This window comes from Centroberyx gerrardi, chromosome 4, assembly GCF_048128805.1.
Source record: "Centroberyx gerrardi isolate f3 chromosome 4, fCenGer3.hap1.cur.20231027, whole genome shotgun sequence".
Taxonomy (NCBI): domain Eukaryota; kingdom Metazoa; phylum Chordata; class Actinopteri; order Beryciformes; family Berycidae; genus Centroberyx; species Centroberyx gerrardi.
The window spans coordinates 127,715-146,674 of record NC_136000.1 but is presented as its reverse complement, the minus strand read 5'-3'; the positions used below and the strand labels follow the sequence as shown (position 1 = coordinate 146,674).

At 47.9% G+C, this 18,960-nt stretch overlaps 1 protein-coding gene across 2 annotated transcripts in view; it reads left to right on the top strand.

Moving 5' to 3' along the window:
* Positions 1-18,960, top strand: part of znf609a (zinc finger protein 609a) — a 40,521-nt gene that overhangs the window by 12,591 nt on the left and 8,970 nt on the right. For both annotated transcript variants that reach the window (XM_071905479.2, XM_071905480.2), the window contains exons 2-6: positions 4,046-4,878; positions 8,639-8,864; positions 13,049-13,136; positions 14,007-16,146; positions 16,268-16,616. In XM_071905479.2, the coding sequence (XP_071761580.2) occupies positions 4,159-4,878; positions 8,639-8,864; positions 13,049-13,136; positions 14,007-16,146; positions 16,268-16,616 (3,523 nt within the window). In that variant the 5' untranslated portion in view covers positions 4,046-4,158. The remainder of the gene's footprint in view (positions 1-4,045; positions 4,879-8,638; positions 8,865-13,048; positions 13,137-14,006; positions 16,147-16,267; positions 16,617-18,960) is intronic.

Genomic DNA, 18,960 nt, shown 5'->3' with positions numbered 1-18,960 from the left:
TCCGATGTCAAACCTAGCTTGAAATGAACTGAGCTGCTAAATAAAAAGCCTGAGGGATTATTTCCCCTGTGTGTGCTGTGTGTGTATGCTGTGTGTGCTGTGTGCTTTCTGTGTGTTTGGTGTGTGTGTGTGGTGTGTGCTTTCTGTGTGTTTGGTGTGTGTGTGTGGTGTGTGCTTTCTGTGTGTTTGGTGTGTGTGTGGTGTGTGCTTTCTGTATGTTTGGTGTGTGCTTTCTGTGTGTTTGGTGTGTGTGTGGTGTGTGCTTTCTGTGTGTTTGGTGTGTGTTTTCTTTGTGTGTGGTGTGTGTTTTGCCGTAGCGTCTGAAGCTGTGTTAACAGCAGGATTAGTGCGTCTTCCTACTGTCTGACCATCTGCCTTCTCAGCCAATCAGGCGCAGGGTTCAGCGTGGGATTGGTTGAACTGAGCAATTAGGTTGTTGAATAACAGTCCAGCCACACAGGGTCAAAGGTCAGCCTGCCAAAGTCATGGCTGCCTGCTGGGACTCTATCTGAGTGTTGAGCAGTTTGACGTCTCCCATAACAAGAAAGTGTTGACTTACGTTTTACACACACTGTTAGAAACACACACTTTCATTTTCTCAACGGGAGACTGTTGGACTGAGTGCAAAGCTGCTGGGTCGTTCCGGGTCAACTCAGCTCGGCGGCTCGAACTTTTGATTTTGATCATTTTTCTCCTGGTGGAAGATATACATAAATGATGAAGAAAGCCCAAATATTAAAGCTCACTGATCATTATTTACTGAGTTTCTCCCAGTTTTGTAGAGTGAGGGTCAAAACGATCATTTTCGCCTATGATTCAGGTGCTGATTAAGGGGCTCAGCGGGCGGACATGCCGCTCCACCAGAAACATTTTAAAATTCACAGTAGGAGCATTTATTCACTGACAAATAGAAACTGTACACACACTGCACTGCTGCGTTCACAGATATACTGCTAACTTCATACTCTCTTCATACTCTCACCGGCCTCACCGTCACACACACGCTCTCTCTCTCTCGATCGACCGCACCGGAGTCGGACTGGCTGCTGTCGCAGCACCCCCCCCCCCTCCCCCCGGGCGATAGCATCGGGCATCGGCAATCTCACAACATCGCCCAACTCTAGTTGGAGGTCAACCTGCATATAGGATATACATCGGAAATGGAAATGCTCATCTTTGGCAGCTCCCGAAGACACCGTGAATAAAACAACGGCATATCCACACGTAGCTGCTACAACAACGAGCTTTCGGTAAAGCGAAACTGAACCGGAAACTAGTAAATCTGTTTTAACAGAATGCGGAAGTAAGTTGCTCATAAGGTCTATTTCTATACTGACCAACTATTGATTTTGTGGTGCCGCGTGCCGTAAATAAACCTGTATGGGAAACACTGCAGTTGTTCCACGGTCCAAAGCCGATCTCGCCACTGAACTTTATTTAAATTTCATCGTAAATTGTTTAGATATCCTGCTGACGGACAAACAAACTCACTGATGGGTGAAAACATAATAGAATATAAAGCTGGCTGATGGTTTCGATGGGTCAGCTCAGCTGGTAGAAACTGGTTTGTATGTCAGGTTTAGTGAGGCAGAGGAAGCTGGTGTGAATGATGGAGACTTTCTGAGGACGACTGCTGTGCTCAACCAGATAAACTTAACCTAAACTAACCAAGATCCATCCAGAAAACACTTCAGAGACTTGGTGTGTTTGCCCAACAGTGCCTCGGCAGTCCTGCTGATGGTTTTCACCCCACAACATGTAGATCTGCTACTCTCTTGGCCATCTTGGTGTCAGTTTCATTATGATGTTTTTAATTTAGACGGAATTGGGGAGTTGTGACATCGCTGAGACTATGGATAAACATTCCCACTGTTCAGTTCCAGTCAAATTCATGTCATTCAACTGAGATTTCCTCCTCGTTAGCCGTTTTCTGTGTGAGGGGGTTGATTTTCCCCGAACTGATCACTAGTGACCGACGTAGCCGAACCGATCACTAGTGACCGACGTATCTGAACCGATCACTAGTGACCGACGTATCCGAACCGATCACTAGTGACTGACGTATCTGAACCGATCACTAGTGACTGACGTATCCGAACCGATCACTAGTGACTGACGTATCTGAACCGATCACTAGTGACCGACGTAGCCTGAAACGATCAATGTCCTGGTGGAAGATATACATAAATGATGAAGAAAGCCCAAATATTAAAGCTCACTGATCATTATTTACTCAGTTTCCCCCAATTTTGTAGAGTGAGGGTCAAAACTAGGGATGTCAGTTTTGGTTAATTTTGCTTTCGATAGGCCGACACCTAAGGGTGCTCCGATCAGGATTTTTGGGGCCGATCAAACTATTTAGAACGAATATTGGCCGATAACGATCGGTGGCCGATCGATCGGAGCACCCTTACCGACACCCATTAACTGGTAACTAACCGGTTAATTTTTAAGAAAAAACGCAAAATGACGTGAAATACAAGAAAGTGGCGCTTTCCTTTTAGTCCGGCGCTCCACTGACTCAAATAGTGCAGCCCGTTCACCCCGCTGCTGCACAGAGCGCTGTTCACTTGTTTATTCAAAGTTTATTAATATTGAACGTGTCGTGTGTCCAAATTACACCAAATCCGACGCTGCACGTCCTCGGGTCCCCAGCAATACACCCGCCAAGTCTGAAGTAGATCAGACGAACAGTTCTCGAGATATGCGAAGGACACACACACTCACTCACAGACACACTCACTCACTCACAGACACTCACAGACTGACTCACAGACAGAGATTTCTTGTTTTAGTAGATAGATGAGCTTTGGCGCCGCATTTCGAAGCGCTGTCCATATGCTGTAATTTGCATATAAATATCTGCACTTGTTATGCACGCCGCGGCGTAGCCCGTTTTAATGTAAGTGCTGACTCCGCCCACCCGGGCCAGTTTCGGCATACACCGGTAGCAATTACAAGTGGACCCTATCCTACAGTCCCTGCTCTCAGCGGAGGGAGGGGGGCAGCGCTGTGACCATCAGACCTCTCTGGATTAGACAAGCAAGTAGAGAAAACCGGCATCAGCCGAACCAATTTACTGCCAAATGCTTTGGGATCCAACACTTTAACATTGCTAACCGATTAACGGTTAACCGTTGACATCCCTAGTCAAAACGATAATTTTCGCCTATGATTTGGAGCAAGTTTAGGGGTCTAAAAGCGACACTGAGAAAAGTAGCAGCTCCACTATTTTTCTTTTACAGAGAGGCTTGTAGGTAGACTACAAGATTCTGGCAGTTTCAGCACTTGATTTTGTGATGTGTGCCTATGGCAGTAGCTGAAAAATGAAAAAAAAAACATCACAAGTGTTTTTTTAAGAGTTTAAATGTTAATCACTCCAAATCTATCAAAGATACATCAATATCCTTTTACTTCCTGGTTTAAAATGAATAAATTAATATATAATATAAATTAAAATATCTTGGTGTCTATGCATTTGCAAGGACCTGGGTGGTTTATTCTCTGAGATAATGACCTGTGAATATAGCTCCAGAATTAAGTAGTCAAATTTGACAGGGCAAAAACCAACTGTGTGACACATGGTAGGAAGCTCGTCTTCTGTGTCCATAAAGAAGAGGTTCTGAAGTAACTTACTTACTTAATCCTCTTCGTTCCCTGTGGAACGTAAGGCTGCGACTATCTGCTTCCATCTGGTCCTGTCCTGTGCAGCATGTTGTGCCTCGCCCCAAGTTAGGTTAGCCGTCTTCTGCCTGCAATGTGCTTGACCTCAAGGTTATAACGCGCTGGTATCGGATCGGTACTCGGTATCGGCCGATACGCAAGTTCAGGTATTGGAATCGGTATCGGGAAGGAAAAACTGGTATCGGAACATCTCTAGTTAAAATAGAACTGGGTTACAACCCACGCGTAGCCTTGTTCAGGTGTAGCCCTCAGCACACAATTTCCCCTTTCTCATCTATTCTAATCTTATTTTACCCAGAATTCCGAGCACATTGTCACCGGTTTCCATCTGTCTAAGCTGTTGTTTTGTTCCTGTGTGCAGGAGGCGATGTGGGGAGCGGGGAGGAGGCGCGGGGCGCAGCCCTGAGGAGGCGCGCGGCCCTCCTGCGGCCCTCCTGCGGCCCTCCTGCGGTGCTCCGGGACGCTCCTACTAAGATGTCCCTCAGCAGCGGCCCTGCAGGCGGGAAAGGTGTGGACTCCAACGCGGTGGACACGTACGACAGCGGCGATGAGTGGGATATCGGTGTTGGGAATCTGATCATTGACCTGGACGCCGACCTGGAGAAGGACAAACTGGAGATGAGCGGCAGTAAGGAGGCGGGGGGCGTGGCCCCGGGTGCCGTGGCCGCCTTACCGGACAATATAAAGTTCGTCAGTCCTGTCGGCGCCGCACAGGGCAAAGAGAGCAAATCCAAATCTAAACGCAGTAAAAACTCTAAGGAGAGCGCCAAGGCCCCGGCTTCGGACGGAGCCAAGAAGGAGGTTCAGGTTCGGGCGTCCGGCGAGCCACCGGCCCTGAACCCAAACTCCGCCCCCGCTAAGGGAGCTGAGAAGACCTGTAAACCTTCCCGCACCCTCCCCACTATTAAGAAGGACAAGGAGGTGGGGTCTGGGAAAACTAAGAAGGACAAAATGGAGGTTGTGTCCACCGGAGCGGTAAATGCAGAGAAAGATTCCGGGACGCCCGTCCCGCCGCCATGCGGCGCTCGCAGCGGCCCGTTTGAGGGCCAACTGAACCCAGAGTCGGCCGCCGCCGAGCAGCTCGGGAACGTGGCTCTGGACTCTGGGATCGGCCAGCCGGTCGCCATGGCGACAGAGCCGGAGGAGGCGGACAACGGTGAATGCCGAAATCTAAAGAAAGTCAGCAGTGAGACGGTAAGAGGAAGCTGATGCATCTGGTTTTTATTTGATAGATTTATTTTTCCCTTTCCCTTTCCTCTAAGGGTGAAATGCCGTTTCCTCGCTCTGATTGGTGCAGATCGTTTGGGGATCAAACCGGTTCCTGCTGATCACAGATCAGTCTGAAGTACTGAAGTCTGATAAATACTGATCTGGTTCAGTGATGCTGCTGCCTGTAGAGGCTTTACAGTGTAGTCACAAATATCCCAGCAGCCAGCTGAGTCTCCATGATGGAGGAACACTGGACGTCTGTTAAAGAGGAACCAGACCCCAAACCCAAAGCTGTGCTGAAGCCCGACACCTTGGTGAAAAGTAGGGTACTGCACTGACCATCAGCTATTGGCTGGTCTTTGTGCCAGGTGATGTCACCTTCTGTCTGCACTGTGTGTGTGTGTTGTCTGCAGTGTGTGTGTGTGTGTGTGTGTTGTCTGCAGTGTGTGTGTGTGTGTGTTGTCTGCAGTGTGTCTATTGTCTGCAGTGTGTGTGTGTTGTCTGCAGTGTGTCTGTTGTCTGCAGTGTGTGTGTGTTGTCTGCAGTGTGTCTATTGTCTGCAGTGTGTGTGTGTTGTCTGCAGTGTGTCTGTTGTCTGCAGTGTGTGTGTGTTGTCTGCAGTGTGTGTGTGTGTGTGTCTGCAAGTCAAGTCAAGTCAAGTTTATTTATGTAGCCCTTTATCACAAGCATGTCTCAGAGGACTTTACAGAGAATGTGTCTAGCTAGATCTAGCTAAACACAATCAGTGATGAACAAAATGATGTAGGACAAACAGCGAAAAACACAAGGTAGGCAAGAGCAGATTTAGCAAGACAAACAATCTACCTGTTCTACAGCCTAACCTACCCGGCAACCCAGCCTCAGACCCTGATCCACACAAGGAAACACTCCCAGGAAAAACCTTGGGCGGGCTGAGGCAGAGAGGGAACCCTAACCCTAACCCAGCACCGAAGACCATCAGAGCGGGGGGAGTACCCGTCTGCTGACAGCTAGAAGACTGCACAGGAATCTGAGAAAGGGTGGAGAAAACCAGCCGCACACACACACACACACACACACACAGAGCTGTGCAGAAGCAGCACAATATAGGATACCAGAGTGGTTAAGGCCCATGCTAATTGGGATGGACGGGTGCATAGTGAGCATCTCACAAGATGAGAGTTTATTACTTAGATTTGGTGAAAGGTTCAGACTTGAATTAAAGATTAGGCCAACGCCCCCACCTTTCTTAGATGTCCGAGCGACATGCGAGTTGGTGAAATTAGAGGGGGAGAACGTCATTTGGCTTTAGCCAGGTTTCACATAATCCCATTATGTCAGTACTATGTTCTTTAATGAAGTCATTGACCAGCAGGGCTTTGTTAGCGAGTGATCTGATATTAATGAATGCGAGTCGTATGCGCTTTGTGTTGCTAGTAGTTTTGGGACGCTCAGCATTGCGAATAGGTTTAATCTCAATTACGTTACTACATTTTGTTCCGGGCGGCGGCCGAGGACGACGGGAGGAGAGACGGGGAAGGGATACGGTGCTGATTTGCGAGTACGTAATACAGCTTGTTGTAGAGTCAATGCTGCTGCCAGAAGGGTCAATATGAATAAGATTATGCTGAGAACGTTTGGCTCGGCGATGGCAAAAGGTGGCACGGCGAGGGCGGGACACAGTCAAGATTGGATACACTAAGCTACCTGAGCTATCAGACTCCAAACCCGCACTAGGTGAAGTCCTGGCAGGCTGTCTAACAACCTGCAACCCAGCATGCTTTAGGGGAGTGTGTCATGCCTGCCTCAAGCACCTGTCCATGTTCCTAGACAAAATGTGGGCACCCAACCCAGTAGGGTGTATGCCATCAGTCTTAAGCATGCCAGGTTTACCCCAGAAGGAGGGCCAGTTATCTAGAAACATAAAACCCTGTTGCTCACAATACTTGGCCAGCCAGCGATTAAGGGCGACTAATCTGCTGTAGATATCATCATTAAGCGTGACGGGGAGGGGACCAGAGACGATTAAGCGATGCAGACTCATCTTGCTGGCGAGGTCACATGTCCTAATTATGCTGTGTTTAGTGACCTCCGACTGTTTCATCCTAGCGTTGGTGGTGCCGACATGTACTACGATGTTATCATGAGTAGCCTGGTTAGCCTGGTTGTTGTGTGCCTTATCCACATGTCTATGCCACCCTAAGAGTAGCCTCTATGTCGGGAACTCTGGCCCCTGGTAGACAGACTATTGCGGCTGGCGCTTCTAGCCTAATGTTACGGGTTACGGAGTCTCCTATAACTAGGATGCGTGGTTTAGAGCGGGGCCGAGGAGCCGGGGCACCGGGTTAGGGTTAACCCTAACCCTAACCCGGCCATGGAGTCTGGGTTAAACTGGGCTAAACCGGCTGTGGAGTCTGGGTTAAACCGGCTGGGTTAGGGATTAGGGATCTGGGTTATGGATTCTGGATCATGGATGTGTTTTATGGGTTCACAGTTTGGTTGGAGGGAGTTCAGCTTCACCACAGACTGCAGCAGGTTAAAGGTCAGCAGTTTGTCAACTGGCTGACATTAATGTGCTAGAAGTATCATTTGTTGTATTAATAAAGGCTTGAATTGAATGTTGAATTATTTTGTTAAATTTACATAGCTTTGTTTTTCATTATTCTAATTATTACAGAGTGTATGCCTACTTTTGAAACACGCTGTATATCAACCAAACTGCTGCTGAGCCTCCATGTTGTTTTACCTGGAACAAAGTGAGCAGAGGGGGAACCGGCTGCAGTCACATGACTTCGGTTCATATATTGTGGTTCATATATTATGGTTTGACACTTTGCCATGTGAAACACAGCTGAGCCGAAGAGTAAACGCAGCTGCTGTCCGCTGACGGCTGGCTTGGATTTTACAACTGAAATATCTCAAATATCTCAGTTTCCACAATGTTCCTCCATCACTTTTCTTGGAGAACTTTCTGTACAAAACACTGCGGTTCCACTTCTGCTGACGGCCTGCTGCTCTTCTGTTTCAACATTTAACATTGTTGTAATGAATACACTGACTGAATGGAGAGGGGTGTGTGTGTGTGTGTGTGTGTGTGTGTGTGGTTAGTTGTTGGGGTTTGTAGTGTGGAATTCTGGGAGCAGAGGGCGGGGCCTGAGCATGCCTGTGCCTTGTCTCACAGCAGCAGCCAATAGCTGAGGTTTAAAGACGCCCCGCCCCTCTGGGAGAGGAGGAGGGTCTAGTCTTCAGGGGGTTTCCCAGCATTCCAGGCGGTCATGTTGATGTCTTTGTTCTGGAGGGAGGGGGGGTTGCCTGTAGTTTAGTTCTAGGTTAGGTTTAGTTTAGTTTTAGGGTTAGGGTTAGTCCCATGTTTACTTTAGGCTAGACTGACGTGATTGACAGGCTGACATGTGATTGACAGGCTGACATGTGGTCTATCTGTCTGTCTATCTTCTATCTCCTGCTGCTGTGGGTCTCTCTCCTCTGCGATGGATTTCTCCTGTTTGATTGTTCGTGCAAAATGCAACAATGTAACATTCTGCATTTTGATCAGTCTGATCTGATTATTCATCATGAGTCTAACCCTGTCTCCTCTTCTTGTCTCCTCTCCTTGTCTCCTCCTCTCCTCTCCTCTCCTCTCCTCTCTTCTCTTCTCTTCTCTTCTCTTCTCTTCTCCTCTCCTTGTCTCCTCCTCTCTTCTCTTCTCTTCTCTTCTCTTCTCTTCTCCTCTCCTTGTCTCCTCTCTCCTTGTCTCCTCTCTCCTCAGATGGAGTCTCCAGTCTCTACTCCCGCTCCTCCTCCTCTTCACCTCCTGGCTCCGGTTGCCGTCGGCGACATCTCGTCTCCCTGCGAGCAGATCATGGTTCGCACGCGCTCAGTAGCGGTGAACACGGCGGACGCGTCTCTGTCGACGGAGCCGGAGAGTCTGGGTCCGTGTGAACCGGGAACCAGCGTCAACCTGGAGGGCATCGTGTGGCAGGAGACCGAGGACGGTACGCTAACCAGGCCGAACCAGGCTAACACAGGCTAGACCAGGCTAAACCAGGTCGAACCAGGCTAAACCAGGCCGAACCAGGCTAACACAGGCTAGACCAGGCTAGACCAGGCTAAACCAGGTCGAACAAGGCTAAACCAGGCCGAACCAGGCTAACACAGGCTAGACCAGGTTGAACCAGGCCAAACCAGGCTAAACCAGGCCGAACCAGGCTAACACAGGCTAGACCAGGCCGAACCAGGCTAACACAGGCTAGACCAGGCTGAACCAGGTCGAACCAGGCTAAACCATGCCGAACCAGGCTAACGCAGGCTAGACCAGGCTGAACCAGGCCGAACCAGGCTAATCTAGGCCGAACCAGGCTAATCTAGGCTGAACCAGGCTAAACCAGGCTAAACCACAGTGTAGAGGAAACATTCCAGTGCTGGTCTCATGTCAGTGATGTCATCAGTCAGTGCAGCAGGTTGAGATGAGCTTCTGACTGGAACAGCTGGTTCAGTTTTCTCCTTTAAATACTGCAGGACTGTTTGTCCCTGCTGGTCTGGGATCAGATCCAGGAGGTCACAGCCTGGTTCAGACTGATCCAATACCGATGCTTTCAGATTCAATATTCACTGTTCAATATTGTTTCCTCCGCCAAGGAGGAAATGTTTTCACCTGCGTCCGTCCGTCTGTCAGCAGGATTTCTCTAAACGTTGGACACGGATTTGCACAAAACTTGGTCTGAAGGCCAAGGAAGAACTGATTAACTTTTCATGTCGATTGGCCAAAGTGGGCGTGGCTTATCACCAAAAGGTGGTTGTCAGACATGGCGGAGGTCTGTGCTCTACTGAGCACATTTTCTAGTTTTATCTGTTTTTCTGTCAGAAATTCCAAGTGTTCAGTGTTTCCCAGGTGAGACAGGCTTTCACTCCGCCACCTCTAGACATTTTGAACCAAAGGACAATTTCAGCCCCAAATATCAACAGAGAGACAGAGAGATAAAGAGACAGAGAGATAAAGAGACAGAGACAGAGAGATAAAGAGACAAAGAGATAAAGAGACAGAGAGATAAAGAGACAAAGAGGCAAAGAGAAAAAGAGACAAAGAGACAGAGAGACAAAGAGATAAAGAGACACAGATAAAGAGACAGAGAGATAAAGAGACAGAGGCAAAGAGATAAAGAGACAGAGAGATAAAGAGACAGAGAGATAAAGAGACAGAGGCAAAGAGATAAAGAGACAAAGAGACAGAGAGATAAAGAGACAGAGATAAAGAGACAGAGAGATAAAGAGACAAAGAGACAGAGAGATAAAGAGATAAAGAGACAGAGAGATAAAGAGACAGAGGCAAAGAGATAAAGAGACAGAGAGATAAAGAGACAAAGAGACAGAGAGACAAAGAGACAGAGAGATAAAGAGACAGAGATAAAGAGACAGAGAGATAAAGAGACAAAGAGACAGAGAGATAAAGAGACAGAGAGATAGAGACAGAGAGACAAAGAGACAGAGAGATAGAGACAGATAGATAAAGAGATAGAGACAGAGAGATAAAGAGACAGAGATAGAGACAGATAGATAAAGAGATAAAGAGACAGAGAGATAGAGACAGATAGATAAAGAGATAAAGAGACAGAGATAAAGAGAGAGATAAAGAGACAGAGAGACAGAGAGATAAAGAGACAGAGAGATAAAGAGATAAAGAGACAGATAGATAAAGAGACAGAGATAAAGAGATAAAGAGACAGAGAGATAAAGAGATAAAGAGACAGATAGATAAAGAGAGAGATAAAGAGATAGAGAGATAGAGATAAAGAGACAGAGAGATAAAGAGATAAAGAAACAGAGATAAAGAGATAAAGAGACAGAGATAAAGAGACAGAGAGATAAAGAGATAGAGAGATAAAGAGATAAAGAAACAGAGACAGAGAGACAAAGAGACAGAGAGATAAAGAGACAGAGAGACAAAGAGATAAAGAGACAGAGAGATAAAGAGACAGAGACAAAGAGATAAAGAGACAGAGAGATAAAGAGACAAAGAGATAAAGAGACAGAGATAAAGAGACAGAGAGATAAAGAGACAGAGAGATAAAGAGATAAAGAGACAGAGAGATAAAGAGACAGAGAGATAAAGAGATAAAGAGACAGAGAGATAAAGAGATAAAGAGACAGAGAGATAAAGAGATAGAGACAGAGAGATAAAGAGACAGAGAGACAAAGAGATAAAGAGACAGAGATAAAGAGACAGAGATAAAGAGACAGAGATAAAGAGACAGAGAGATAAAGAGACAGAGAGATAAAGAGATAAAGATAAAGAGACAGAGAGATAAAGAGATAGAGACAGAGATAAAGAGACAGAGAGATAGAGATAAAGAGACAGAGAGATAAAGAGACAGAGAGATAAAGAGATAAAGAGACAGAGAGATAAAGAGATAAAAAGACAGAGATAAAGAGACAGAGATAAAGAGACAGAGAGATAAAGAGACAGAGAGATAAAGAGATAGAGACAGATAAAGAGACAGAGAGATAAAGTGACAGAGAGATAAAGAGATAGAGACAGAGATAAAGAGACAGAGAGATAAAGAGACAGAGATAAAGAGACAGAGATAAAGAGACAGAGTGATAAAGAGACAGAGTGATAAAGAGACAGAGTGATAAAGAGACAGAGAGGTAAAGAGACAGAGAGATAAAGAGATAGAGACAGAGATAAAGAGACAGAGAGATAAAGAGATAAAGAGACAGAGATAAAGAGATAGAGACAGAGAAATAAAGAGACAGAGAGATAAAGAGATAGAGACAGAGAGATAAAGAGACAGAGAGATAAAGAGACAGAGATAAAGAGACAGAGAGATAAAGAGATAAAGAGACAGAGAGATAAAGAGATAGAGACAGAGATAAAGAGATAAAGAGACAGAGATAAAGAGATAAAGAGATAAAGAGACAGAGAGATAAAGAGATAGAGACAGAGAGATAAAGAGACAGAGAGATAAAGAGACAGAGAGATAAAGAGACAGAGATAAAGAGACAGAGAGATAAAGAGATAAAGAGACAGAGATAAAGAGACAGAGAGATAAAGAGACAGAGACAAAGAGATAAAGAGACAGAGATAAAGAGACAGAGAGATAAAGAGATAAAGAGATAAAGAGACAGAGAGATAAAGAGACAGAGAGATAAAGAGATAGAGACAGAGAGATAAAGAGATAGACAAAGAGATAAAGAGACAGAGAGATAAAGAGACAGAGATAAAGAGACAGTGATAAAGAGACAGAGAGATAAAGAGATAGAGACAGAGATAAAGAGACAGAGAGATAAAGAGATAAAGAGACAGAGAGATAAAGAGATAGAGACAGAGAAATAAAGAGACAGAGATAAAGAGATAGAGACAGAGAGATAAAGAGACAGAGATAAAGAGACAGAGAGATAGAGATAAAGAGACAGAGATAAAGAGACAGAGAGATAAAGAGACAGAGATAAAGAGATAAAGAGACAGAGAGATAAAGAGACAGAGAGATAAAGAGATAGAGACAGAGATAAAGAGACAGAGATAAAGAGACAGAGAGATAAAGAGATAGAGACAGAGAGATAAAGAGACAGAGATAAAGAGACAGAGAGATAAAGAGATAGAGACAGAGAGATAAAGAGACAGAGATAAAGAGACAGAGAGATAAAGAGATAAAGAGACAGAGAGATAAAGAGATAAAGAGACAGAGAGATAAAGAGATAAAGAGACAGAGAGATAAAGAGATAAAGAGACAGAGAGACCACATGGACCAGCAGCTTCAGTCATGAAACCAAGAGAAAAGACATTAAAGTTCATCAGTCTGTCAGAACAGAAGAGAGGAAGCGGATCAATATGAAAGTTAAACCCAGTGTTCTGTCTGTCGGTCTGTCTGTCTACCTGTCTGTCTCTCTGTCTGTCTGCCTGTCTGTCTGTCTGTCTGTCTCTCTACCTGTCTGCCTGTCTGTCTCTCTACCTGCCTGTCTGCCTGTCTGTCTCTTTACCTGCCTGTCTGTCTGTCTGTCGGTCTGTCTCTCTACCTGCCTGTCTGTCTGTCTGTCGGTCTGTCTGTCTACCTGTCTGTCTCTCTGTCTGTCTACCTTTCTGTCTGTCTCTCAACCTGTCTACCTGTCTGCCTCTCTAACTGTCTGTCTGTCTACCTGTCTGTCTCTCTAACTGTCTGTCTGTCTACCTGTCTGTCTGTAGGTATGCTGGTTGTAAACGTCACCTGGAGGAACAAGACGTATGTTGGAACCCTGCTGGACTGTACAAGACACGACTGGGCACCGCCCAGGTACACACACACACACACACACACACACACACACACACACACACACAGTGCTCTCTGGTAATTAAAGTTGTGAATGAAAGCAGAACCTGGACTGTAAAAGCTGATGAAATGGTTAGGAGACGTTTCTATGAAAAATCTGTATATTTATTATTTTGGCTGATAAATGTTTGATTTACTTGGCAGGAAAATTAAAAAGTTAGTTTCTGACTGAAGACAGCCGGTTCTGAGATGTTCTGAATGAACTGAACCTGGTTCCCCTGGTTCCCCCCTGGTTCCCCCCCTTGTTCCCCTGGTTCCCCCCTTGTTCCCCTGGTTCCCCCCTGGTTCCCCCCCTTGTTCCCCTGGTTCCCCCCTTGTTCCCCTGGTTCCCCCCTGGTTCCCCCCTTGTTCCCCTGGTTCCCCCCTTGTTCCCCTGGTTCCCCCTTGTTCCCCTGGTTCCCCCCCTTGTTCCCCTGGTTCCCCCCTTGTTCCCCTGGTTCCCCCCTTGTTCCCCTGGTTCCCCCCCTTGTTCCCCTGGTTCCCCCCTTGTTCCCCTGGTTCCCTCCTTGTTCCCCTGGTTCCCCCCCTTGTTCCCCTGGTTCCCCCCTTGTTCCCCTGGTTCCCCCCTTGTTCCCCTGGTTCCTCATTGGCCTCATTTATCAAGCAAAATACACATCATTTACCTGGAGAATTTAAAAAAAAATATACTATCAAACTCATTTCTAATTAAAATGAGATGTTATGAGTCTTTGAAACAGTTGCCATGGATACTTTGTGTGTAAAGTAGACTGCAGCACAGTATTTTATTAACTTTCAACCTTTTACTCACAGGGAAATATTGATTGGATATTGATTGGATATTGCTGAATTGGTGGCGCTGTGTGTTGTCAGGTTCTGTGAGTCTCCCACCAGCGATGTGGAGATGCGTAGCGGTCGCGGTCGGGGGAAGAGGATGCGTCCTGGCAGCAACACGCCGCTCAACGACAACAGCAACTCGTCCGACAACAAAGGCAGCGGTGGCGGTAAGACGCGTGGCGGCGGCGGTGGCAGCAAGGGCCGGCGAGGCGGGCAGCCGGCCGGCGGCAGCGAGGACGCCAAGGCCAGCCCCTCCTCTGCCAAGAGGAAGACCAAACCGGCCTCCGACATGGAGCCCACCTCCAGCTCCGAGGACACCAAGGCCTCCAAACGCATGAGAACCAACTCCACCGGCTCCGCCCCCCCCCTCCCCGCCGGGAAGACCGACCCCCCGCCGCTCGACCGGACCTGCCCCTCCCCCGTTCTCATCGACTGTCCCCACCCCAACTGCAACAAGAAGTACAAGCACATCAACGGGCTGAAGTACCACCAGGCGCGTGCCCACAACGACCACGACGTGCGGCTGGAGCAGGACGCGGACAGCGAGTACGGGGACGACACTCTCCACCCCGACTCCGCCTCCTGTAACGGCGCCGCCGTCTCCCCCGCCCGCTCGGCTACTCCCAAGGGGCGCGGCTTTGATGTCCAGAGCCCCTCCCCCTCGTCGGGGAAGTCTGTCTCCAAGCAGGGGAAGAAGAAGGCCGGGGAGGCGGAGCTGGAGGTGACGGACGGCGGCGAGGAGGGGGCGTGTCTCACAGACGAGGCCAGCAACGATGGGATGGACGACAGGAAGTCCAAGAAGACAGCGGCCGGCGCCAAGCCCGATAAACTGACCCAGAAAGGCCTGAAGCCGGCCCGGCCCGCCGGCCCTGCCCCCTCCCCCGCCCCCGCCCCCGCCCCCTACGCCCTTCAGGCCGCCTCCCCCTCACTCGGCTCAGTGGTTCAGTCCGTCCCCAAGAGTCCGCAGCTGAAGAACATCCAGACCAAACCGCCGCCGCTGGCCGACCCCGCCTCCAGCCCCGCCCTCAACAAGGACAAGAAGAAGAAGGAGAAGAAGAAGAGGGAGGGGGGGAAGGAGGGGGACAGTCCGAAGGCGGCCGGGAAGGCGGGACGGCCGGAGGAGGGGCGGAGCCCGTACTCCGAGTCGTCGGACGCTTTGCTCAACGGTTCCACGGAAACCCACCAGAGCCGTTTGGCGAGCATCAAGGCTGAAGCCGACAAAGTGTACAGCTTCTCCGACAACGCGCCCAGCCCGTCGATAGGCGGAGCCAGCAGGATGGAGGCCGGCCACGCCCCCCCGCTCCACCTCAACCAGAACGGAGCCGACAACGCGTCCGTCAAGACCGGCAGCCCCGCGTACTCCGACATCTCTGACGCCGGGGAGGACGGGGAGGGGCGGGGGGAGCCGAAGGGTCTGAAGCCAGAACCCGACCAGCCGCCGCGTGACGGTGCCAAGAAGGCGCTGTTCCCCCCCCGACCGCCCAGCAAGGAGGCGCCCTTCTACCCCGCCTACGACTCCTACTACTCCCCCAGCTACGCCAACACCAGTCCGGGGGCGGCGCCCGCTCCGCCGCCTCAGGTGGAGGGAGCGCAGGTGAAGATAAAGAAGGAAGAGGAGCAGGAGGCGGGGGAGGAGCCCAAAGTGAAGGCGGAGCCTCAGGAGGAGAGGAAGGCGGAGCCGGGGCCTCAGCAGCCGTCCGTCATCCAGCAGCGCTCCAACATGTACATGCAGCCGCTGTACTACAACCAGTACTATGTCCCGCCCTACTCCTACCCCCCCGACCAGGCCTACCACGCCCACCTGCTGGCCTCAAGCCCCGCCTACCGCCAGCAGTATGAGGAGAGGCAGCGGCAGGCCGACAAGAAGGCGGAGGCCAAAGACAGAGAAGCTTCCGGAAAAGAGGAGTGGAAGCAGAAAGCCTCGCTGCCCCCCCCCTCCCTCTCCAAAACCCCCGGTCTGACCGAACCGAACCAGGCCAAACCAAAAGAGCCGCCGCCCGCCGCCGAGCCCGCCAAGTCCGTCATCATGCCGAAGGGAGAGGACGCCAAGGGCCCCGTCCCCCAGCCGGAGGGGCTGAAGATGAAGCTGAGCGAAGCGGGGCATCATGGGAAAGAGGAGGTGAAGGCGGAGTCAGGCAGGCCGTCCAGCATGGAGGCCGCCATGTGGTACAGACAGGTAACTGCATGTTTACTGTTAAAGATGTGAACCAGATATTACGACAGATTAGATATTAGATAGATTAGATATTAGATATTATTTAGATTAAATATTAGATATGATGTTGTCTTCTCTCCAGGAGCCGGACTCGCGCCTCTGGCCGTACGTTTACCCCAACAAATACCCAGAAGCCCCCAAACCGCAGGAGGACGAGCGATGGAAGGAGGACAGGGAGCGAGACAGGGAGCGAGAGCGAGACAGGAAAGGGAAGGAGGAGAGGCAGCGGCCGAAAGAGGAGGCGAAGGAGGCGGGGGAGGAGCAGCGGGGGGGGAAGGAGGCGCGCCCCCCCCACATGCAGTTCCCCCCCCCTCTGCCTCAGCAGAGCTACATGCCCTACATGCACGGAGCCTACGGCTACAGCCAGGGCTACGAGCCCGGCCCCCCCGGCTACCGAGGCATGCCGTCCATCATGATGCAGAACTACCCCGGTAAGATCAATAACAATAATCAATAACTAATAACCCTGACCCCGGTAAGATCAATAACAATAATCAATAACTAATAACCCTGACCCCGGTAAGATCAATAACGATAATCAATAACTAATAACCCTGACCCCGGTAAGATCAATAACGATAATCAATAACTAATAACCCTGACCCCGGTAAGATCAATAACAATAATCAATAACTAATAACCCTGACCCCGGTAAGATCAATAACGATAATCAATAACTAATAACCCTGACCCCGGTAATATCAATAACGATAATCAATAACTAATAACCCTGACCCCGGTAAGATCAATAACAATAATCAATAACTAATAACCCTGACCCCGTTAACATCAATAATGATAATCAATAACCAATAACCCTAACCCCGGTAAGATCAATAACAATAATCAATAACTAATAACCCTGACCCTGATAAGATCAATAATGATAATCAATAACTAATAACCCTAACCCCGGTAAGATCATGATCAATAATAATAATAATAACTAATAACCCTAACCCTGATAAGATCAATAATGATAATCAATAACTAATAAGGTTATTATTAGGATTATGGTGTTCCTCAGGGCTTTGATCCTGGCTCCATCCTCTTCAGTATTTATGTTAAAACTCTTGATGAAGGCACAGTGGACACAAGCTGACACTCTTCTTTATTCTATTGCCCTCTTCTTTATTCTATTGCCTTATTCTTCATTCTATTGCCCTCTTCTTTATTCTATTGCCCTCTTCTTTATTTTTTTTATTTTTTATTTTTATCTAACCTTTATTTAACCAGGTGAGTCCCATTGAGATTACAAGATCTCTTTTTCGAGGGAGCCCTGGCCAAGATAGCAGCAATACAGATTTTCAAACAACATACAAGCAAGGATTAAAAGCACATAAAACAAAACATACAGTAGCAACTCACAGAGTCATACGCCTAAAAGACAGACAGGAGGAAACGGGTCTAGCTAAGGAAGCAATTACAAATTCCAATTGAATTTGCCTCCAAACCCTTCACTACATTTTTGGATGCCCTAATCGGGATCAGCTCATCTAGCTGCAAATCTGTCTGCAAGTGGTTCCAGGCTGCAGGGGCGGAGGACATAAAGGCCCGTTTGCCAAATTCAGTGCGAACCTTAGGGACGGACAGTAAGAGGGTGTCATTTGAGCGCAAACAATAATTACTAGTTTTGAGTGAGATATACCCACAAAGGTAAGAGGGGAGCAGACCAAGGATGGACTTATAAATAAATATGTACCAATGAGTAAGTCTGTGCAAGGCCAATGAAGGCCACTGAACTCTGGCATATAGGTGCAATGGTGAGTGAGAGCTTTGCAGCCTGTGACAAACCTCAGAGCGCTGTGGTGCACAGTGTCCAGCCAATGAAAGCTCTGGGCAGAGGCGTGCATGTACACAGATCGCCAGAGTCAAGCAAGGGAAGGAACGTAGCCTCAACCAATTTTTTCCTGGCAGCATAAGAAAAGCAGGATTTGTTTCTAAAATAAAAACCTAGCTTATTCTATTGCCCTATTCTTCATTCTATTGCCCTCTTCTTTATTCTATTGCCCTATTCTTCATTCTATTGCCCTATTCTTCATTCTATTGCCCTATTCTTCATTCTATTGCCCTCTTCTTTATTCTATTGCCCTGTTCTTCATTCTATTGCCCTATTCTTTATTCTATTGCCCTATTCTTCATTCTATTGCCCTCTTCTTTATTCTATTGCCCTATTCTTCATTCTATTGCCCTATTCTTTATTCTATTGCCCTATTCTTCATTCTATTGCCCTCTTCTTTATTATATTGCCCTCTTCTTCATTTTGTTGCCCTCTTCTTCATTCTGTTGCCCCTGTTCTATTAGACAGCGCTGGATCGCTGAATGTGTGCACCACCTTAGTGCTAAATCCTGTCAACGCCGCTCATTTTCTCAGCCAAGCCTCTACTAAAAAAATTGAAGAATTTGCAAAATGTTTAAATAACAAAACTACAACTATCAGAGCTGAAGTTGTTACAGACTCTACTGACCTCTACTGTCAGTCCACCAGAAGTCAGGCTGCTATGAATAACTTCACCAGGATCTCTGTTCAAGAACTTTGTAAGGTTCCTGATCCCCTTCCTGCTGTATTTTTTAAGAAACTCTTTAACAGAAACTCCAACTCTGTCATGATAATTATAAACACTAGAGATTCAAAACTGCTGTTGTGAAGCTTCTACTGAAGAAGTCTAATTTAGACAGTAGAGTAACTACAGGCTCAAATCTAATCTTCCCTTTATAAGTAAGATGCCAGGGTAAGGTATCAGTAGACCAACTTTCTAAATGAAAATGATATAC